The sequence below is a fragment of the Parus major genome, chromosome 1A (assembly GCF_001522545.3).
Source record: "Parus major isolate Abel chromosome 1A, Parus_major1.1, whole genome shotgun sequence".
NCBI lineage: Eukaryota > Metazoa > Chordata > Aves > Passeriformes > Paridae > Parus > Parus major.
In genome coordinates this window covers 69,769,780-69,794,090 of record NC_031773.1, presented here as the reverse complement: position 1 = coordinate 69,794,090, position 24,311 = coordinate 69,769,780, and the positions used below count along the sequence as shown (strand labels likewise).

At 44.5% G+C, this 24,311-nt stretch overlaps 1 protein-coding gene across 1 annotated transcript in view; it reads left to right on the top strand.

Annotated features, from left to right (window-relative positions):
• Window positions 1–24,311, top strand: part of IQSEC3 (IQ motif and Sec7 domain ArfGEF 3) — a 91,401-nt gene that overhangs the window by 27,440 nt on the left and 39,650 nt on the right. Inside the window, exon 2 of the mRNA XM_015627534.2 lies at window positions 15,106–15,186. Coding sequence (XP_015483020.1) covers window positions 15,106–15,186 — 81 coding nt within the window. The remainder of the gene's footprint in view (window positions 1–15,105; window positions 15,187–24,311) is intronic.

The window sequence follows — 24,311 nt, the reverse complement described above, 5'->3', positions numbered from 1 at the left end:
GAGTGTGATGTTAAAGGATTGTGTATAGCCAGCCAGGGTACATTCTGTTTCAATCAAACCTGTTCTGCCTTGGAAAAACTTAAAGGACAAAGGATGATTAGATGTAGAATTGATGCCTACACAAGCAAGTAGGTGGTCAAAGACACTGCAAGCTTTATTTACCCTTCTCTGGCTGGCATATTGACAGCAGTTATTATATGGTTCCTCTGAAAAGAGTAAGAATTCCACAGAGGCCTCCAAACTCCTCCCTTACAATCTGTACCTTGGACTTGACATTGAGGTCTCGCTCTGTGTCATGGGAAAATTTTCAGTCATCTGGAATCCTTGCAGGATTTTTGCTAATGGGGAATCTCTCAGTGCATGTATGCTCTCCTTATATTTTATTTATGGGATTACTTCTAATACAGTTGGCCTTTGCTAGAATCTCTGATCCCGTGGAAAGCCGACTGCTCCAGGCAGCACCTTAACAATGGTACCTGAAACATGCAGTGGAGCCATGGCCAACAGTTACACCCCATGGCTGAAGCAGAAAAAAAAACAACCTATTTTTTTCTCTACTGATGGCTTTTATACAATTCAGCACTGTTTTGCAAGGAGACTTGAGCTATCCTATGGCAGTAATAACTGTGAGATCTCAATAATTGCTAAAAAAGCGTGCTCCATTCAAGTGCAGCCTAACCACAACTGCAATCTGCAATGCAACCTGTTCAACAAGATGGGAAATTCTGTCTCCATCCAACTGTGAGTGGGTCACTGTTTGGAAGTGAGCATGGGAATAGAATCCAAGTCCTGTTATCATAAGACCAAATGAGACAGAGTCTTCTACTTAAGTTATTTCAAGAGCATAACTTTGGCAAGGAAAAATATTTCTATTCTAAGACTTTGCAGGTTCCAAAATAACATCCTGCTAGAACATCCCAACGTACTCTTCCACTGAACCTTGTCTGTGCTGGATCAAAAGTAGCAATATGATCTTCACTGCCTTTGTACTGTATTAGTGTAGAGACACAAGAATAAAATTGTTATGGCAGTGGTTGTTCCTTGAGATAAAGGAACAAAAGTACCTAGTTATGAGGACATAGAAACAGGGTCTGAAATATCTTATGTATTCCAGTTATTCTGGTAAATTACTTTGAAAATAAAAAATAGATGGTGGTCTTCAACAAGCCTAAAAGGGTGAGAAAATTCAGTTGTTCTGCTCAAAGGTATAAAGCCTGATGACCCCAAATTGGGTGGGAGTGTTGATGTGCTGGAGGGTGGGAGGGTTCTGCACAGGCTGGATCAATGAGCCAAGGTGTGAGGTTCAACAAGACAAAGTCCTTGCTGGGTCCTCTCCTTGGGTAACAGCAGCTTCAGGTAACTTCCTCTGCAGCGCTACAAGCCAGGGCAAGAGTGGCTGGAAAGCTGCCCATTGGAAAAGGTCCTGGGGGTGATGGTCAGCAGCAGCTGAACATGAGCCACTGTGTTCCCAGGTGGCCAAGAAGTTTGTTTTTTATTAAAAACTTACTTTGATGAGGTTCTTTGTCATGCGAGAAGCTTTGCTGTCTCTTCACACCTTTTGTACAGCTCTGGGATCTCTTCATGCACTATACACTTTTTATACCACACAGCTGCTGCCAAAACTGGAATTTCCCCCACCACACAGCTTCCAAGGCTATACTAGAGTCTAGGCAGAATGTGTTCACCACAAGCACCTCCAAGTGCTAAAGTAACCACAGATGCAGATACAGCCACTGCTGCTGCCTTTTCCCAAGATGGGAAGTATTGTCACATCCCAGCAAGCAGGGTCTGGAGCCATGGTTGATGTAGCTTCACAGCTGAAGTGTGAAAGCACAAATAGCACTGCCAGCTTATGCTGAGCCACATGGTGTCAGCTTATGCTACAGCCCTGCTGGCATCAGGGTACTGAAGCAAACTTGTTAAATCTCAGTTAGAGGAGATTGCCTGCAAAGTTCAAAAAGTCTGCATCAGCCATCTTGTTTCAGGAGCAGATGCATAATCAATCCCACAGCTCCTCACTCTGAATTCTAGTAATTGTTTATGAAACTTTCCTGAAATATCTCTGCAGAAATCAGGCTCTTGCAATAGAGGAAAATCTCTTACGTTTATGTTTCCAGAACCACACCTTATAGGTATTTTTTTTCCTCCAAATACAAAGGGCTCAGGCACATGGTGGGAAGTTCTAAGCTTCAGAAACAGTCATGGTTTTGTAAGTGAAAGGCTTAACAAGTTAAGAGTCCCCACAAGGGATAAGTTAGCTCATTTAATTCCAGGTGTACTGTACTTATGGTTGCAGGTGCAGGCTGTATAGGTTCCCATAGTCTTCACTGACTGAAGCATTGCTCCTTTGGCCAGGTAAATGTATATATCTTTGGCCAGATATGTATCTATATCTACATACCTGTATATGAGTGTTAGCTGACATTGGTGCCTTGTTCTGAGATAGGGCATGGATGAACAATTACTGTATGCAAAGCTAAGAAGAGATGCCTTCTCTGTTTTTGTGGAAATTTTTTCCCAGTTTTGCTGCACCAGAAAGAGTATAAAATAATCCAACTCCTGGGACTAAGACTAACCTAAACAGTCATTGTCTTGATAAATTGACTTGACAGAACATTGTATGTCCTGCTAGATATAAATCTCAGGAATTATTGAACAGTTAAGATGGGCAAAGGGAACAACTTTCATACATTTTCCAAATCTTAGAACACCTCATTAATTCCATCTGTTCTTCTGCAACTTTAGCAAGGTCAGGATTTTATGAAGCTGTGAAATCTCCTCTTAACTAAAAGCCAAGTATCTGTGGTGGTCATGTGCTGAGCATTCAAGTTACGTCCTCCCCTCATTTGCATTGGTGCCAAATGGTACTTTCTTTCCAGGGCAATTACTTATACAAATACAGCTGCTCTTGGTGTCAGCCAGCTGCTGTGTCCACAACCAGCCTCGAACACTGCCTGCTTTCCATATGTCAAGGCCCTGGTGGAAGCATGTGGGTGTGTGTGGAAGGGAAATGGGAAAACTAAATTTCCTCTGAAGCAGTGGTGACTTGCTATCTGTCCCTTGGGGCATTACAGTCATCTCTGCAACTGGGCCTGCACTTTTCCTCTGCTCTTCTCTTTCCCACAGCAGAAGCAATTCCACTCTCCATCATCAGGGAAGAGCACCACTTAGCCTTGGGTATGCCAGCAAGCAACCTATGCCCATTTCTGCGTTCCTAATTCTCCTTGTGGTCCCTCCCCATTTGGAAATCACTCCACTTTCAGTTATGGGGTGACTGATGCAGATACGTGTAGGTGTGGTAATAACTGGGTTTCCAGAGCCAAAACCCCAAATCAGAGCTCTAAGGTCTTCTGCAGGCCAAGCCCTGGTCTTCCTCACTGCGTTCAATTGCAGTCCTTGTGTTAGAGTTCTGTGTCAAGCCTCAACAGCAGAGCCGGGGCAGCTCAGCCCTCGGCAGCTGGACTTACTGCAGAGAACAATCCTGAAAATCCTTGCTATGTGTGTGTGGAATAACATCACCACTGACATTTAGTGCATCAGCACAAGGTGGTTGGAGGAACGAGCTTTTCAGCTTGTCTTCAGCTGCTGGTGCAGTTCGTGCTGAGCTGTATCCAGTGTGGAACACGGAGCTGCCTGTGGGGGCACCGAGCCGCAGGGCTACCAGCAGCACAGCTGGCTCTGCGGTGCCAGCCAGGGACAGCTCTGTAGCAGACAGTGCTGCCAAGGGGCACAGAGAGCTCAGAGGTGACCTATGGATGGAGCTAATTTGCATGTTTATGAGATTCTGCATTAATGAACAGCACTCCTCCATTTACTTGTGTGCCATTCTCCTGTGCTAGGGACACTTTGATTTTAGTCTCTGGAAAATTCCAGGGCTTTCTTGCTGTACTAAGGGGTTAAGCATGAGTGAGAAGCCAGTAAAAAGTGTAAGCTTGGTTAAAAACAGATCAAATACTCAGTCATAATAAAAATCCTTTTACTGAGTCCAATTCTGACACATCCAAAAAGTAAAAATAATTTATTCTTACTGAGGAAGAGACCTAAATTCCGTTTATATCTCATAGTCACAGTAATTATGAAAGGGGTTGCCAATTCCACAAACACAAGCCTTCTGGTTTTTTTTTTAGTGTTCATACATATCGGCCCAAAATAGGAGAGAAGAAAAAAGGTGTTTGCTCTGCTAGCAGAGCATTCAGGCAGAGTGCTGGTTCTGGATCTCTTCAGAAGGACCACATACTCATTGGTATGAGGCTGACAAACTATAATTATTATATGAAGTACTGGAGGGGATTTGGAGAATGCTTATCAGTGTAATTAAAAGTGAGCTTTTGCCAGCTATTTCCGTTTTATGTAGTTACAAATCTATTATTTGAACAAAGGAAAAAGGGCCTTCAAACAGTACAAAATAGAAGAGGTATGGAAAGATGTTTCGAACTGTGGAATATCTCTATCAGCATGCATTTGCTGACATGTAATTATAGCCTTTAAAAAAATGGTTATATTGAAGATAGCTGGAAGTGAGGCATGTTGTCTTGGAAAAAGGTCACATGTTACCTTGGAAAAATAGCTTTATATTAAGAAATTATTGGACATAATTTCTGTTTATGGTAATTATTTAACTGAAATTATTTTAGGAACTTACACAAACTCCCCCTCACACATGCTTTGGATTTTTAGCAGCTTCCTAGTTGTGATATCTGAAGTATAGTTTTGGCTACAACTTATGAAACCTCTGCTCACTGCAGTGAGTGCTGCATGTGTCACCAGAGGATCCCCTCCATATGATCAAATGGGCACACACACACACCACACACACACACCACACACACACACACAGTATCAGGCTGCTCTTTTGTACAGGAGCTGCTTTTCCTGCGTGCCACTACTCAGCCTGTTAGCAAGCCAAAGAAAATAATGTAGCACAAAAAGTCATCAACTGTTTCCACCACTGACAGAGGATCTGAAAAGGCTGAAGGTACACATTGGACTGCACAGTCCAACATACAGTTTTTCCTCCTCCCATGGCCACTTTGGCCTCTTCCTTTTTGTGCTTACAGGCACCAATCCAATTAGCAGACAGCCATGCCAATTTAAATGGAGTGAATGGACTCCCGACTGACGTGTGATTCGACAGTATTTCAGGAGACCCAGGCCCCCAATCCCTCTAGCAGCTAATGACAAACTCTCTTCTCCCCAGGAAGTTTTTTCCTGAAACTTGACTATCAAGTACTGTCATCTCCCTCATCCCTGTTCCTACTGTCCCTTTGGAAAGAATAGCAAGAAAAGAAACTTCTGAGTGAATCACTTCCTCTGGGCACGTAGGGGAGCATGAGAAGCATCCCCCACAAATCCAAAGTGTTTTGTCAACAAGTAATTCTGTAAGAGACACCAAAACAGCAACATCAGAGATACGATTACCCCTCTACAGAGGGCTAGCTAGCTTTTCCCAGGCCATCCAAATGTCCCAAATTGGAATGTTTTGTTCCATCCAATTTAAGTACTATTTCCAAATCCCTTCAAGCTTCCATTTTTTTATGAAGGCACTGCATGGGCATGCAATACATTACATTTAACTACTTTAAGGATCCAACTTTATACAGTAGGTATTTGATCTTAAGTTTCCTCCTATGGACAATTTCTCTCATCTAGACTGTCTCTGGTTATAACAGAATTAGTCCACAGATAAACTGAGAGTGAGTTCATCTTCCTTAGTTTGCCTTGACTAAGTTGTTTCATCCCATCGTAACTGAAGCATCAAGAGCCACAAAACTGCACAAAGTAATGCCCTAGCTAGCATGAGAAATGCTGAAAGCGGGTCCAAAATCTGGCCCCAGACTTTGCTTCTGGCTGTTACTAGGACATACCAGTCAGACTGGACCCAGAAGCCAGTATGGACTCTCCCCCTGCAGTTGATTCCTGAGCACATGCTATTCCTTTTTCCACTCTTGTCCATTTCCAGCATGTAGGAAAACCTGGCAGTTAGCCCAGCCACACCTGGGAGATTTAACAAATGGATGAGATTTCCTTCAAGTGTTTCTGGGTAACAAAATGGACTTATCAGCAGCAAGTGGATTAACAGTAACATCTTTATATCAAGTAGCCTGTCACCCATAGAAAACCGTGTGTTTAGGTCCATGACAGAGAAACAGACCCTGCTGTTTACCAGACACATTGCTGACTCTGATCCCAAGCCCAAAACCACCACCTTACATTTAAGAGCACCACATGCTCAGACCCTCTTTGTACACATCCACACGCATTTGCCTGTCCGTCATGTTCTTCGTACTGAAACTGGTGCGAATCACCACAAATTATTTCTGAAATCCATGCACCCATCTGCCAGTCATTCCATATTTCCTCCCAAGAATTTCTTCAAGGTAAAAGTGAGGATGAACAAGAGAAATCCCTGCCACTAATATGGACTAAAGTAAGCTGAGAAACCAACTGTTCAGGAAGATATGGCATTAACCTCCCCATCCCTAGAAGCAGATGGTGATAAATGAATGGCACATTTGACATATCTGTTGTTGTCACCCAGCAAGTTAACCAAAAAAAGATCAGATCACAGAAGCATTGGCTCAGACCCTCTTCCTCCGACACAGGAAATTCCATTTCCCCAGCACAGTGCTTTGTGCTTATCCTTCCAAGCTGTGCTGTTCTGAAAACCCCACAATAGCTCAGAGACACACATTTGCGTCAGTGTCACATTGGATTGTCACTTTCCAAACAGCAATGTATGCATATGGTATTTTATACTAGCAAGGGCAATTTAAGATATTTTTTAGGGTCTCTAAAATTGACATACTCTAGTGAGAAACTGTAAATACTCTGGCAATGGGAATCCCATCTTCATCCCATGCCCAAGCACTAAAATAAAAATTTTATAGTAAAGCTGTGCAAAGGACGTATGGCTTAAAATGAGTTTCTGTACCAAAAAAGATGATGATGATTAAGCAGGTGCTAGGTAAGTTTTAGAGGATGAGTGTTGATCTTTCAATAATCAAATTTATAGAAAAACATCATGGAAGAAAACATTTTCTCCAACACTCATGAGATGATCAAGGCAAGCCAAGTTCCAGACTACAAAACATATTTGATTTTTCATTTTTGGCAGACAAGCAGAGAGAATAGATGCTCCTGGCAAGATCCTCCTTTTCCCTCCCTTCTAGCATGACTTTGTGTGGTGGAGAGAAGAAGGAAGAACAGGTTAGAGAATTCTGAGGAGCTGTAGAATGATAGGCACTGAGGTGGACTGAAAGAGGAGTTACCGTGCATCCTGGCAAGGCTGGGCATGTTTGTGTATGTTGTACATTCATCCATCATGCTGCCACTGCACAGTGGGGTTCTTTCAGCAGTTTGCTTTTCTTAGGCAGGACTGTGTGCTGGAATTCAGACATCATTGAGACACATCTTCTTTTTTGTCATGCAATTAACTAGGTATGGGAGCTTGTGGAGGGTTATAGGCAGAGCTAGACAGGCACTGGTCTGAAATAAATTAAGAAAATGCTTGATCCCTGAATCCCAGTGACAATCAGGTTGGGATTGTAGTAGTTGCTGGGAATGTAAAATAAAATGATAGCCATGCCTAAAGATTTTCAGCTTGTTATATTTTTCATATATTTGCAGATTGCTAATACATGGCTGTAACTCCTATTACTTTTGCTAGCCTTTTCCCTTACATTTTGGAACAATAAGCTAACCTTCTAAATACATTCCTGAAATAATGTTTAGTCTTATTCCAAGAAGAGAACCAATTACAAGGACATTCTCTTTTCCAACCAGAATCTGGAAAGACAAAATGAAGTGGGACAAAGAAGCCCCTGGACTGATTCCAAAGGGGAGGTACCCAGGGAAGTACTACCTTACCAACTACTCTCCTAATTGAACAATATATGATAGGTATACTAATCAACTAACCTTATAAAAATCGTAGAATTACTGTACCATGTACAAATTTGGCCATATTGTGTACCTGAAGGCTTTCAAGTAAAGGTTTGATTTTATATTATCATTCAAACATTGGGAAGGTTTGTTCTATTTCCAGGCAACAATAGTTTCAGGCTTATTGCACTCCTACACTTCAGTATCTTGGTTAATAAGGCCCATGCCCCTCAACGCAGAATTTTCTCAGTTAGTCACTTTTGTGGTTCTGGTTCATATAAGTGTTTTTCTAAAATAGCCAACATCATATGTTTGAGAGGAAAGAGTGAAAAATAGCTATTGGCTTTCTAATGCTGCTAAGTTTGAGTCCTACCCACTTGCTTTGGGAAGGATCTGCATTAAGTACTCTAACAGGATAATCTTTAAAATATCCAGTTCCTCTCTGAATCTTAACAAATTCTTGCCATCAACAGTATCCCATAGCAATGAAGAGACCATCAGATCTACAGGAACTTCATGAACTTAAATTCCAGAAATTACTTTGAATTTATTTTTAATCTGGTATGGTTCCTTACAATATGAACCTTGCCCATACTCAGCTGCCTCCAAAACACCAGTCTAATGTCCGACAATTAAGTTGAGCCATTAAGACAGCTAGAAATTGTGGCATTCTGCAGTGAAGACTGAAGAAGTGGGGAAAAGCAGCTAAGTTGTTAGACAGTACTCTTGGAAACAGTGCCTTTTTGAGATCTCACTTCAGCTCTCAGTTCCAGGTTGACAGGAGTCAAAAATAGATCTATCACAAGAGTGAGGCGACACTGGAAGGAGTAAGGTCTGCAGCTAACCTTAGCTAGGTTGTGTCACAGCTCCATTGGTGGGTAGAGCTACATTTGTACATTGGTAGATGGAGCTACATTTTGGGGGAGTCAGAGGACTACAACTGGCCTTTCATTAACTTAGCATTGCTAAGTACTTCCTGTTTGTGGTTCTCCAGTGCTCATCTTACGAAACATAACAGCAAGTAAAACTTCATCTGAGATGACTTCAGTTCTTTTTTGACTCTTTCTGCCTTTAATCTTCCCCTCCTAGGCCATGATTTTCTGCAACTCCATCTGTTCTCTTGGCAGCTATCCGAAAAAAAGGCAAGATAGAGACAAGTGGCAAAAGACTCCAGGAAAGCTGAGATAACCAGCACTAAAAACAATGACTTTTGGTCAAAGCCTCTGGCTTTTCTTCAAAAAGTGGAGTTTTCAAGAGAAACCAGAAAGGCTGCATGAGTTGGACTGGTTATTTACTGATATAACATTACTTGATTCAGCACTGTCAGATTTCTAAGCACTGCTGTGTGCTTGGGCCAAGGGCAAGGCTGCTGGGTATGGAGGCCAGTAGGGCTCAAGGATCAGAATGCAGAGGTTAGGAAGGACTGGCAGTTGGGGAACCCAGTGATCTTCACTTATGGAGCATGCCAGCAGTCCCACACAACTGAGCAGAGCTGAGGGATGGATGCAGGGGAATTGCACCAGGTAGAGAGAAGCACACTCTGTGTACTTGTAGCGAGAACAATTTTCATTCTGTCTTGTTTTGGCATTTTTTGTAGTCCAAAATCATTCATGCAGAAAAATACAGAGCTGCTCTTTATCTCTGGGAACAGGCCACACAGGATATATGTTTAATTAAAGCTGACTGCTGGAGAGCAGGGAGCACCAGCATTTTCCATATGCTGTCTGGGCTGGGGGTTTGCTTTTGTGGGAGTGCAGGAGAACAAAAGGAGGTTAGCTTTGTTTACCATAACACAGCTCTCAGCAGATGGGCATCTCTATTTCAAGACAGCTCTCATCAGTGCTAAACTAGTGGGCACTGATGCTTATGGGGCAACACTGAGCAGAAAGCCCCAAGCACTTGTCTAGAGGGAAGATAAAGCATTAAGGGAATTTTAGGAATGTTTGCTCCATTTGGCCCTGTGATGTGCACGTTACAGAAGAATTCAATTTTTGGACCTCAGTTTTTGTTCCCTCTACAACACCAATTTTTAAGAGAAAAAAAAGCTTTTCTCCTTGGGATCCATCAATGAAAGACTAAGGCAGCATGAGTCATGGAGCCCCTTTGTTGCACAGTCCAACTTTCCGAGAAGACAAAAAGGTAGAGCTAACTCCTGAGCTGACTAGACAGCCTGTGCTAGCCAGGAGGTTTGGCACAAGCCTCTCTAAAGTTCATCACAGAGCAGGGATTGCTGTGGCTGGACAGTTCATTCACAGATACCCCTATCAAGGCTGCAGGCAGCTGGCTGCAGGACACCTCTTGTCAGGAGCAATGTTAAAGACAACTGAATAAAATTCAGTCAGCTGTTTTCTCTCAGAGGAGAGAGGGCTAATGTTTCAATTGACAGCATGGGTAACGTCTGGGCCAAGCTATCTCTGCATTTAAGATAGGTCTGGACTGTCAAATCCTTGCCTCCGGAGCGTGCATCCCAGCTAGATGGAGCAAGGCACTGACAGGCTCAGGCTGTTCTCAGTCCTCCCTTTGCATCCGTGCTTGCCCTTGTCCTCTGCTGCCCCTCCACACACTGGTCTCACAGTGCGGGCAGCAACTACCCCAGCATGCCTCCTCCTCCTCCTCTCCCTCAACCCCTTCCTCTCTTGTGCCATCCAACTCACCCAGAGCACCTTTTCTTCTCGCTGGTTTTCTCTTCCAAGCTTTTATCAGTGTACAGCCCAAGAGATAATAATTTGTTTATTTTTAATGCAATAAATTGGAAACACAGCAGTTCAGCAGTATCCTAGCAGATGGGGAAAAATTATCTCCACAGTCACCTGCCTGATCTGCCTATGATAGTGTGTGCTTAATTTCAGTCTCTGCAATGGTTTGAGGAAGGCAAAGCAGAGGATGTACAGGAAAATGCAGGCAAAAAAGCAAGCCCTGAATCTACCCTTTTAATTGGTCGACCATTGCCACCTACCAGAAGTATTTAAAAAGAAACAAAATTACAGATTCACACCCCAAAGTAACAGTGAAGTTACACTGCTTCCCTCCATTTTTCAAAGGTGAAAACAAGACTCACGCTTTCTAGGGTTTAACTCAGAGGCCACACATTCAAGTTATATAGCCTTTCTGGCTTATGAAGTAAGATTTGTTTTAAAACACAACACAAAGACAGCATAGAAAGGAAAAGAAAACAAAAACAAAAACAAAAAACAAACCACCATCAAAAGTATTACCCTGACCTATGAGAGATACTAAATATCTCAAGGCTCACTTCAAACCTCAGACTTGCAAAGGCTGACAACACTACAGGGGGATAAAATCCGGGTAGCCCCCAGACACTACAACCCTGACAAGCACCTCTTGAATCACAGCAACAAAAATAACATCTTACCTGAAGACTTCACAGCATTAGGAAGACAGTTGCTTTCCTGGAGCACTTCCTTGAGGCTTTGAAGTGGCAGTGAGGCTCTAGGACATTTGCCTTTTGCACCCAGATTAGAACTGCTTTGTCCTGATAAGAATTAACACACAACCTCTTCAGGTGGGAATGGGTTCATCTTCCTCCGCAGGTTAACCCTCCCCCTGCTCCTGTCCGGGTGCTATGATGCATAAGTGAGGGCATGGATTTGCAAAATATCAGATATGTACAGGATCAAGAGATGGAAAGAAAGAGGAAAACAAACAGGAGTGGTCTCAAGGTGTCAGTCCCTGTGGTGTATGCCTGAGGAGCACAAAAGACGAGAAGCAAGCTGTAAAAGAAGAGAGCAAACAGCCCCAGAACTCCAACTTCTCCTGGGCATTTGGGGAATTTGGATTTAATAGGAATAATAAGATACCCTTCCCTGCTTCAAGTCACAGGAAGAGCTTTCAGCATAGGCTTGGAATACCCATTTGCAGGCAGTATCTGCTCCTCACCCCCTCCCTGGTGGATTTTCATGAGAGTCATGGCCTGGAGGCAGATTTCTGCCTTTGAGCATGCTCAGCATCTGATAGTAGTAAGGGGCACAACTATTCCAGAGTTCTTAGGATCTCAGAGGTTCAAGACAACTCTGGTTTCAGCAGAAAACGACCAACGCTGGTGTTGAGCACACATAAGAAATTGTGAGAAAAGTCAAGAGCTGACTGCAGCTGCAGTGCTCAGAGTGTGCCCACTCTGATATGAGAATCTGGGAGATGTTTTTTTCTTAAAATGCCCACAGCAGACTAAGCCTGAAGTCCTGAAACTTCACACCACTCTTCCTTTCCCAGTTTCCCTTTTACTTTTCTTTGTGTTTCTACCATGATAATTAACTAGCAAGGCATCTCATCTATATACAAGTTTCTATTTCTCTGTTTTTTGTCCATCCTTGTTCCTCCCTCTTTTTCCCTATGTTTCCCCTCCCTCTTGTTTGTTTTCTTTGTGTGCAATTAGGAATTGAAGTTGTGAATCTGTTATTTGAATAAAAGCAGAGAACAGAGTAGTTCATTTAGGTAAATGCTTGAAATGGCTGAAATGTGGGGTGTCCATTGTTCTAAAGATTCTATTTGTTTATTGTTGCTGAAGGCTCTGAAGCACAAGTCTTATGAAGAGCATCTGAGGGCACTGGAGAAATGGAGGCTGAGGAGGGACCTTATTACTCTCTACAACTCCCTGAAAGGCAGTAGTAGCCAGATGGGGTTGGTCACTTCTCCCTGGTAACAGGTGGCAAGACCAGAGGAAATGGCCTGAGGTTGCACCAGGGGAGGTTTAGATTAGTTATTAGGAAAAATTTCTTTGCTGAAGGGGTGGTCAGGCATTGGATCAGGCCTCCAAGGGAGGTGGTGAAGTCACCATCCCTGATTAAAAGTTAAAAGACATGTAGATGTGGTGGTTAGGGACATGGTTTAGTGGTGCGCTTGGCTGTGTTGGGTAATGGTCAGACTCAATGATCTTAAGGGTCTTTTTCAATACAAATTATTCTTTGTAAATGAGCAATGTGATAGGATGTAGGAGCTGGAGTATTTGTGTGAGCTTGCTTGAATATAGACTCAAATACGATCCCACCACTTGCTCAGTCTCTCTCACTGTCGGCATCGGAGGGGAATCAGGCTACTGTCCCCGTGGGGAGAATTCACCACCACTGTGAGGCTTCAGCTCCTGCTGCCTTCTCTTACAGCGAGTGGAGCTCTGCTTGTGGGGGTGGCCATCGCACTGGGACCTTATTAACACCATACCTCATTAACAAAGGACCCTTCACCCCCCGCTCAGGAGAAACCCTGGGACCCCAAGGCCTTTTTCCCTCCAAGGGAGCCTCTCCCAGCCATGTTCAGGAGCCAGGCTGCAGCTGCCCAGCCCTGCAGTTTTTCTACCACTGCTCTGGAATTTTTTTGTCTATAGTTGTTGAAGGCTCTGAAGCACAAGTCTTATGAGGAGCAGCTGAGGGCACTGGAGAAAGGGAGGCTGAGGAGAGATCTTGTCACTCTCTACAACTCCCTGGAAGGAAGTCGTAGCCGGGTAGGGTTGGTCACCTTCCCGGTAACAGGTGGCAAGATCAGAGGAAATGGCCTGAAGCTGCACCAGGGGAGGAGCACTGCTCTGGATTTTTTGGTACACTGTAGCCACACACTACCTACATGGTGGGACACCGTGGCTCCTGCCACAGCTGCTGAGTTTCTGCTACCTCTCGGTTGCTGTCCCGACTCAGCCTGCCCTGCCATTCCAGCCGTGAAATTCCTGCTGCCGCCGTCCTCGCCGTCCGGCCCGCCCGCCCTCACAGCGTGAGGGCCACGGGGACAGCGCCCCCTGCAGGCGCCGAGCGCTGCCCGCCTTCCCGCCCGCCGGGCCGCGCCGGGAACTGCAGCGTGGGGAAAGTGCCCGGAGTGTGAGGGGCTCCCGGGCTGGGTGTGCCCGGGAGGGGATGGAGTGTGAGGGGATGGAGTGTGAGGGGATGGAGTGTGAGGGGATGGAGTGTGAGGGGATGGAGTGTGAGGGGATGGAGTGTGAGGGCATGGAGTGTGAGGGGATGGAGTGTGAGGGCATGGAGTGTGAGGGGATGGAGTGTGAGCCGCTCCCGGGCTGGGTGTGCCTGGGAGGGGATGGAGGCCCTGCCACACCACCTTGTACACGTGCTTGCTAGGAAAGGACTGCTGCTAGTCCTTTCCCCGTGTCTTTGGCTGAAAGCCCCTCAAGGTCAAAGTTAGAATAATTCAGATGGAAGGAGGTCATATTCTCCATTCCAAGGGAGGCTCCCACCTTTGGCAGACAACTGTCTTTCAAACCAAGCCACACTGACTACAGAACTGATCAAAACCTCCACTGAAATTGATTTAAGGAGGATATGAAGAGGAACGAGTGGCAACCACTTGGTAACAAAACAGCAAAGCAATGAGGAACAAGGAGACCCCAGATCCCAGTAACGCTGCTGATTTGGACTATCACATAATGTGTGGGGAGTTCATGTCGTAAGGGTGTAATTGTCCAGGGATTTCTTTGTTTGGGGTCCCTTTTTTGAGACATCAAGCTCAAGATACCAAATACTGGGATTGATTTCTTGCAATAAACCTATCTAATGGTAAACAAGAGCCCAGTGTCTAAAATTTCTTTAACACTAGGATTTCTCACGTTGGATTAACTCTTTTCCCTTTCTTAGCTAATAAACACATTTTTAGTGTTTCGTTTTCCTGTTTTGCTCAAGTTGGTTACTTCTTAGGGCTTTCCTTTTCTCTTCTATGATCTCTTTCTCTTGTCATGGTTTTAGTCCCTCTACTTGTCCTTGTCCTGTCAGTTCTCCACTACTGTTCCTGATAATGCCCAGCAGTGATGTGCTGGGGCCATTTCTGTGCTCTAGGGAGGCCTCACAAGAAATGTCTGAAGAGGTAATTTAGCCACTGATAAGAAAAAATCAACTACTTTGCAATGTATAGGAAGCATACACACTTAAGGACATATTTCTGACACAAAGGACATAGAATTAAAGACAGACAAAACTGGTTTTCATTAAATGTATGGTATTGTGGAACAAATGCTGCTAGAAGGAAGACTTTTGGTTTGTGCATTTTTTCCCTCTTCTCCACAAGTTGACAGCAGCAGAACAGGTGAGGTAAGGGAATAGAACAGGCAGCCCCATTCTCTCTTGGAGTAAAAAATATCCATGTTATTAGATTACTCTTTCAGTATCACTGGGAGTCACTGTCCCCTTGGAACAATTCTAAAAGGCATTCTCCCTTGAGCTTTCTGCTGAGTGAAGTGAACACTGACTCGCTGTGGTTTGTTTTTTCTTACAGGAATGAAACTGTTTTACACCAGTTCTGTTGCCCAGCAGCTGATGCAGAGCAGAAGCCTTCATCTCCAGACTCCTCACCAAGGTGGGAAATGGTTGCCAGCAAGACCTTTATTTTCTCTACATCTTTATCATCCATCACTGATCTTCCTGCTCCAGACAAAACTCACATGTTACACATGCCAGTCCTCCTCCATCCTCCCCTACATCCATGTTCCCAGCATTGCTGTCCCTCTCTTTTCCCTCCCAGAGATTACTGTTTGTACCGTTGTGTAATTGCCTGCAAACCACCCTGGTCTCCACTCACGCACACAAAATGTTTTCTCAGCCTATCTTCAAACATCCACTTTCATTGACCCACATTCATACTTGCATCCTTTCTTACTGTATGACACACACATGCTTCACTCTTCAAATTATTTATCTCACGCTCTGAGCTTCCTGGAAGCACACACCATAACATTTAAAGTACAGCAAAAGTCGCCTGAAAAACTCAGGGTTCTGTCTCACACCTTGAGACAGGGTGGGGGGAGCATTTTTACCTGTGTCAAATGTTGCGAGCTTGCCAGTGAAGAACACCTATAGGCAGGTACAATTAACTATCACCAGCTTGTATCCAGTACAGCCAAGTGTTGGGACAGCAGCACTTCTCAGCTCTTCCTCATCAGTGAAAGATGTCCGTGCCAAGACCAAGGGGTCCAAAGAGCTTCAGAGGTACTTGAGATGCATATACTGCATTTAGCTTCCACCCTTGGCCTTGTCCCTCTGTTCTTGCCATCTCCTTCCCCTCTCACGACTTCCCACCCTTACCTCTTAGAGACCTACTCTGTTCTTCCAGGCCTCGTCACCCTTCTGACAACAGCAAAGAGGTTTCCCTTTAAAGATTTCTCTCATCACACTGCTAGACTTTTACATCTGACCTTTGGCACCCGTGTAAAAAGCCTGAGTCACTAGCAGGGCTCTGAACAGAACTGAGCAGCTGAATTGCAGTAGTGAGGCTACTGCATTTTTAAAATTATATTTCTCTTGTTCTACTCACTGGAGCAGACTGTGGTTTCTGATTTCCTGCTGAGAAAAAGTGTGAAGAGAACAGGGGTGGGTGTGTATGCTCAAAAGTAGGATTTGGCCACACTTGGAGACAGGGTAAAGAAGCAGAGCCTCTCTTGCCCATTTGTGTATGAGGATGGAAGGGTGAACACCCATGATCAGTCTGTGCTGAGGGCTTTCAGGCATTGGCAAAGTCTGCATGACAGCCCTGGCCTGGCAGATGGGGAGATGCTGGCAAGGAGAAGGAGCCAGCAGAGGAGGTGACCACGGAGATTTCTGTGGTAGGGAAAGCCACCTCTCCCTTACATTTCTGGAGTGAGAGAGTTTTGTTTAAGTGCTCTAGTTTGTCTAGAACTAAGGATCAGTTTTGCCATAGTGTTCTATCTTTATACCCTCATCCTTGACCCTGCCCCATTCTTGTTCCAGCCTCCATCTAATTCCTGATCAGATCCCTTAGTTTCTAGAGTGTTCTTATTCTACAAGGCTGTCAGTCATACAATCTTAAGCTCTAGGATCACTTTTGTCATGTTATTTACTAGGCCATCCTTTTGTCCTGCTGACTCCCAAAGGCACTGCGTATCCCTTGAGCCTGAGTTTGTCTGCCTTCCTTCTGGTGGGATTTGACAGGTAAATTGAAGGAGTGATCACCTGTTTCAGTAATTTGACAACTTTGGCAAGTTGCATCCGAAGATGAGTCTGAGCCAGGAAATCCTGAACTGGGGATGAATGACAATGGCCCCTGGAGCATGTTGCCTCTGGGCTTCTGTACTGATCTGTGCCTATCCATCTGATGCCTTTGGTAGCTTGTCCCACACTGCAAGCCTCATACATTCCTTACATTTTTCCTCAGTCTTTCTTGTGTCCTTGCCATTTCTAATGCCTCTAGACCCCAGCAGCAGTCCTGAATCCATCTGTGTGTGACACAATATTCTATGCAGAGATAAAGGTGGTTGAAGCCGTCGTGGCTATTTGAAGGTGAGAAACAGAGAGTTATTAAACTCACTATTTAGCTTTATGCTTGCCATTAGACATCTCCTAGTTTCTGCCAGGTCCTGCAATCAGCCATGGGCTTCCTTCATGTCCAAAGCCACATATACAATGCAATGAGGAAGGCAAAAGTATGTCAGAGAGGGAAAAACACAGAGTCAGCGTGGAGCTGATGCCCATATGGTGTTCTAGAATGGCTCAGTAGGCTTCTAGGAGAAGCTCATCATATCATTTACAGAGTCTGTCACCTTGCTCAAATCAGGAACAGGTTCCCCATTGAACCAAGGCAGAACAAAAGTCAATCAAGACTGAAATATGTGGGTCAGACAGCCTGAATAGGCAATCAGTTCCTGGGTGAGCCAAGCATGTCCCTAAATAAGCTCATCAGGGCTCCTGGTGGGAGAGCCTGGTACATAGGGGCTCCCTGTGCAGCTCTTCGAGTCCCACCGAATGGACAGCCAGTCACAAGTGGTGCTGCTGTGAATTCTGATAGACCAGCTCGGGTTTATTCTCTCTTTTCCCCTTCCTGATGGTTTCCCTAAATGAGATAAATCCTGTCAGAACTGATGCCACTAATAACCATCAGCCATCTAGTTTTAATTAGAGTTTGCTTCATTAATGCCCAACTCCTCTCTGCACAGCAGATTAAATAATGTACTTGCAGCTCATTTACACAAACCCCCAAACTGCAAGGCTGAGCTGCAATCCTTTAATTAAACAGCCCGGCTGATCCCTACCGCTGCCTCGGCTCATCAGTCTAAGCCGATTAAAGAGAATAGGGACTAATAAAGAGCATAAACAGGGAAGTGACTCTCAGCTCTTCAAGGGACTTGGAGACTCCAGTGGTGATCAGCTGCTTTCTCCTCTAGCAGGAACTGTCCCTCAGCCCACATCCCTTCTGTCTGGGACCTGCAAGAATGGTTCTGTTTTCAGCAGGAGACCAGACTCATCTTGTGGGACAGGAATCCCTTGGGAGACGGGGAAAAACACAACAGAGAAGGAGGGACATCAAAACATGAGATGAGTGTCTGTCTGACTGCAGGAGAGACCAGCAGGAGCAGCCATACAGCTCAAGAGAGGGGCAGGAGGAGAAGCAAATGCAGGGAATAACATTTGGAGGTTGCCTGCCAGGATCAATCTGGGACAAAAGTTTGTCTCTGTTTGTGGTTTGTGATGGTCATTGCTGTTCTTGTGTATTCTTCCCTAACACTTCTCTGCAAGATTTCTCACTCCTTCTTTGCTGCCAGTCAAAAATGCCTTGGCTTCACATGGATGGGAGTGATTAGGAACATGTCAGTGTCTAACCACTCAACAGAAACCAACTCAATGAGGTGGTTGAGATTATTCCCACTCATCTTGTTCTGCTTTGCTTCACTGACTGCCACAAGCAGAGCTAGCCCCCTTCTTTTCTCCAGTGTGTGAATTCCTTGTGGGGAAGTTGCAGCTCTATGAGTTTAGCAATGCAAATTTGCCACCTGGCTGCTTAGCTGGGTTGCACCAGCAATTAGCAAAACTGGTGCTGTAGGCCATGAATATTAACAGACAGATTTGATCCCAGATTCTGCCAAAAAACTCAGAGCCAAAGTACAGGATGAGGTGATGGCAGCAGCAGGCAAATTTCTGTTCCTGAACTCTAAGGGCTTTCCCATGTCAAAGGACAGAATAAATCCTTCACCATTGTCTCCGCTGGACTTGTAGACCGCCGGCTTCACGACCATAAGCCATCTTGCAGGTTGGGTTTCCATTGGGGATGCCAAATATCAGGTTGAGTGACATGAAGAAACTCCAGGGATGGCAGTAGGAGCTAACCCTGCTCCTTTACTGAGGTGCTGATTAGACTCTAATTTAGCCAAACCCTGTAATTTCATAAAGCAACGGCTCTTTTTCTCTCTGGCTTTTGCCTATTAATGGCAGGGTTTCATTCTAGGGATTTGAATAGCCTAGTAATTGCATTTCCCACTTCTCCCAGTCACAGAGTGGAGACTGCATCCCAGAACAATGACCTTAAAATGTGTCCAGCAGCAGCCCAGTTCCAACAGGATTACATACCATTTTCCTTTGTGTGAGGTAATAGGGCTGAGATGAGAAAGATTTGTTTCTATTAGAGTAATGAGAGGAAATGGTGGAGTCACAATTGGAGGGAACAGTATATTCATTCAGTTGCCTTTCATAGGCTTTTCGGAGTCTGCCTCTGTGGTGCTGAATAGGAAATCAGCAGAAAATCACCTCTCCTCCTGTGATGGGAAAAGTTCTACAGAAAACTTTAAGCATCAGAGGCAGGTCTGCTTTGGCAATGGACTTGGGAATAGCACTGCAGTGCCTAAGCATTGTAGATGTGCAGATGAGACCTGACCTGCTTTTAAGGCAAGGGAGACATAGTTCCCTCAGGAAGAGAGAGCAGCCTTCTGGAAGGGCTTGGATGTGTATTTGGAAGAAGGGCTAGGGTCTGAAACATCTTTGGAAAAATTGGGCAAGCTCTGTTCATATTTTCCACACTTTCCAGTAGGGAGACTGCTGGTTAGATCAGGTTAAAACATGATTAGTGCCATTAATTTATGAAGTGTTTACTTCATGGTTGTGGACCAATGAAATTATAACTCAGTATAATTTAAACTTTGAACCACTGTGGACTCATTTCTAAAGTGCCTGCTGAATTAGTCACCATAAGAGGTTGGCTGCTTCCTGGCACCAGTTAGTGGTAAGGAGACATGTGAACCACTACTGGCTACTTCTCCAAGCCAGCCTTCCTTGCATTTCTGGAGAAATTCTTTCTTATCCCACTTGTGACTTACCAAAATACTGAAGTGGAAATGTGTGTTCTTACTGGAGGAAGCCCTTGGTGCTGGTTGCTCCATTTTTATATGTGGGAGGCTTGTAAGTGGATGGACAGATTTTTGACAGTTTGTCCAAACCAAACCTTCAAATATCTATCTTGATAGCTCTCTGAGCTGCATGAGTATGCTGCACCCTCAGCAACACATGCTTAAAGCCCAAAATCTGATTTCACTTACTTCTGGACATCTCTGACTCTTCATGTCTCTTTACCTGAATATTCTGTTTCCACTGAACATGCATTTCTTCTTTGTCCTGTGAAGTCCAGACAGAAGATGTTGGCACATGAACTTTATCCATTGCACAGTCACAGCATTATGTCCCTCTTTGAATCCTCACTGCTGTAGCCCAGGAGCATCTCTCCTTCCAGTGGAGCTCTCACTTTGCCCTCGGGTAACTTTAGGTTCTCTAACAAAACCTGAAAAATTCCTAAGACCTTGTTTGGGTTGTGATTGCAATGTCCCTTAAGGCTGAGGCCCATGAAGTTGTTGAGAACTGAACCACTCACCAAGTGGATGCTCACTCTGGACTTTATTGAAGTACCTTAATAAACAGGTGGAGAGTGATGATTTTCCATCAGTATCCATCACCCTTTAAGCATTACAGTTAAACAACTGAGCTACTCAACATTTTATCCAAACTTGTGAAAGATTGACCTTGCCTGACAGGACAAATGCAAATCCAGTTGATGAAATGGGAAATTCTAATTTCTGATTTAGGATTGCTGGTGGGATATTGTATATAGAAACTGGAGGTCAGTACTTCGTCTCAGCTCAGAGCTGCTTTGTGCCTTTGGCTCAGGTGTGAAGCATGATGATGATTCTAGGCTGTATCAAATCAGATCTATAATCTTCCACTTAAAGAAGTCCAACAACTGTGTCTAATTGGCCCCCAGCTGGCAGTGTCAAGTGCATGTTCCTGCAATTAGTGGACCATGGAGGCTGAATTCTTCTCTGATTCTTAAGGAAGAAGACTCCAGGTCAATCTTAACAGGATGTGGACATGCCAGTGCAAAGCAAGCCTCTACATCCATGGTCTTGTGTACTCTAAGGACAAGTGACCATACACAAAGCTCATGAGTCTGACTTCTTTCACTCCCCCCAAAGTCCTCCGGAGCACTGCTTCTGAAAACACATGTAACTTCGAGCAACATTTCTGCTTTGCTAGCACATCCTGTTTGTGCTGCTCATTTCTTTTCCTTATTGAGGTCATGGACATGAAGAGAAGTTGTTGTTTTTTTTATTGCTTCTTAACAGCTCATCTCTTATTCTTCCATCCCCGTAGACTTAATAATCCTGTTCCAGATAGTACCACTGGAGGTTGCGGGGAAGCTGCGAACCAGGCAGAGATGGGTCAGCAAAGTTCACATAAATATTCCCCCAGCTCACAGTTTTCAGACTTTTGATTTCAGTCTGACACAGGGATGTGGGCCATGAGTAATGTCTAGACCCAGATTTGAACCCTTCCTAAGCTTGGGAGTGAGCAGATTCCTCACTTTTTATGTGTGTTTTGTACACTGAGGACTAGCAGCTTCAGTTGCTTTGCAGGAGCCTAAGTCCAGACTCACAAAGATGTTTAGTGAATGTAGTTTTAGGGCAAATATGGAAAGACTTAGAATTATAAGCAAAAAATATTTTAGAATACATTCCTAACATCATAGTTACCAACAACCTTGGGAATCTCTTGCAGGGAGGTATAGTTGGGAAATCTTCAGGTACTAAGACCTGGGAGGAATGGCTCTTTCTGGAAGCATCCAAAGAAACAGGAGGTCAGTTTCAGATGCATCGTCTCTGTCCTGTAAAGGAGCTCCACCAGGACATTTTGGCATTCTCTCCCACACAGGCATTTCCCTCCAACAGCTGGTGCAGCTACTTTCAGGCAGGTGTGGAGAACATGAGGGTGGGGAATTAAAGTGAGGAATAGATTGACTCTTCAACAGGAAAAAAAAAAAATTTCTGGTGGAATCTGGAGTCTTCCTGTCACGTTGGTTGCTTTGCTTGCCTCTATCAACACCTTTCTTCAGGAAGGTGGAAGATGCTAGGAGAGAGAGGCTGAAGAAAACACGCTTGAAGTGTCCTATTTTGAAACTGCAAAGATACCCATCTCAGACACATTTTCTGAGAGCCTGAAGCTGTATCCAGCCATTGCCTGGCCACATGTTCTTCCAGCTCTTTATTTTCTCCTGTTGTTTCTGTCTCTTATGTGCGTCCTGCCCTAGAGGAATTTAGACTTAGGTTCAAGTGCTTTTTTCCCACCTGTGCCAGTCAGTACTTGCTGTTTCTTGGGCCATGATGTGTGAAAGAGGAGCAATCACAGCCAACTTTACAGCTGTGGAAGCCACTTTCAATAGCTGTTGAGATCAGTTAGTAGCACTATTACCAGGCAATTCACTCTGGCTTGCAGATGATCCTCATGTTCCTTCTCCTATACTGCAAAAAATTTCTTGCCCATACCATGGCAACTTTGTGGTACCCAGGGGAACGCAACATAAACACCTGCTCTGTCCTGTGTTTTCTGTATGAAAATGCTACATGCATGGGAAGAAGCTGTGCCAGCCTTGGAAATTGCTCTCTATCTAGCACTAGAAAAAGGGCTCAAATGCTTGGTAAAGTAATGGCAGATGGACTGTGGTGGAGCTCACACCATTCATCCTAATCCTCTGCTAGTATCATCTGACCTGATCTGCATCAGCCAAGATGCACCCACCCCCGAAATGGAGCCATTCCAGACCTTTTGTACACCAAGATGTGCCCTGTTGAACTGAACAGGTGGTTTCTGTGGACCCTCTGTCCACGTGCTTGGTAATGGCTTACAAGGCAGAGACAGACAGGGCAAAGAGATGGGAAAACGAGTCACGGAGAAAGAAAGGGAGAGAGACTCATCCCAACAAGTGTAACAGTGCTACTGTAAGGAAAATGGATGGCAAACATACCATACAGAGAAGAAGAATAACAGGAGAGAAGGAGCAGGAAAAGCAGGAAGATAAAAAGCAGTGTAAATGAAAGAAGGAACTGCAGGGAACAAGAACACATGAGCAGGAGATAAATGAGCAGGTCCCTTGGCTGGAATAATCCTGTTCATGCCAGCATTCTTTGGCAGTGACACAATGAGACTATGGCCTTTCATTACACATTTTCTTGTAGTGTGATGTCAATCCAAAGGCTTTTGTCTTCTTAGTGCTCTGCAACACTAACTCATTCCTATGAGGGTTCGTCTTCTGGTCACCCCTATGGGACAGGCTCTGTGCTCGGATACACTAAGCTCTCCCTTTGGAAAAACATCTCTGTGCACTAGAATTCCTTCTCCTGCATGTGGCCCTGGCAGATTTTAATATGCTGCAGGAAGAACTGAAGAGTCTGAAATGCTGAAGAGGGGAACACTGTACAGCTGCTCAGGCCACTGAGTTCTGCAAACAGAAGTAGATAGCTGAGGGGGTGCGTGCAAAAAAATTTGGACTGTCATCTCAGCTGCAGAATAGCTGGAGACTACTCCATCTTCTGTGAGAAAACATAATCCTGAATAAAAGTGTCAAAAACAGGATCTGAGTTCAGTGAGATTTTTCTTGTGACACTGTGAAACCTAATTCTGGCCACATCACTTGGAAGTGTGTTCCACTAACTTTTAACCACTTCTGCTGGGCACCTCCATTCTGTAGACACACACAGATTGTACCATCATCCCACTGGAAGCTAATTGCCTGGTGATTAGAGCCCTGTGTCACCTTTTGTTGTGTCTCACACTGGTATGGTGCTGCAAGCAGCTTATGATGCTGTTACTGTTTTGTCTCTGGGTTGCCTGCAATCTCTCTCATTCCCTCTTTTGCAGAAAGAGGGAAGATGGGCATAGGCTACCCTATGTAAACACTGCTAGTGCTTTCTTTCCACATGCCTCCAGAGGTGATTGGCAAAATATAACCAATTCCTGTAATCTCCCAGGATCCACCCATGTGAGAGCAGTAGGTCGAGATGCACAAAGCAGAATGGTGCAGAATGCTGTTGTGAAAAAAATATCTCTGTGCTGTTAGAGCACAACTGGATCTGATAAGGATGTTACAGAGGGTCCTAAAACAGAGCATATTGGACTAGATCCTCTGCTGAGGAAGGTGCAATCCACTGGAATAAAGCCATTTATAACACCAACCAAGATATTGCTCAACAACAATTGGTTGAGTCTAGGCAAACTTCATGGGGTTTTTTATGATCTTGCCCCAGAAGTTCTGTGTCTGAGTACAGAGAATAAGGGGTAGGAAGAATTTCCATTCCTCATAGGTAAGAAAAGTTGAGGTGCCATAGGGAAACAAGAGCTAATGTGACCGAATGTGTAAGCTGCTAAGTCATCCTGTTC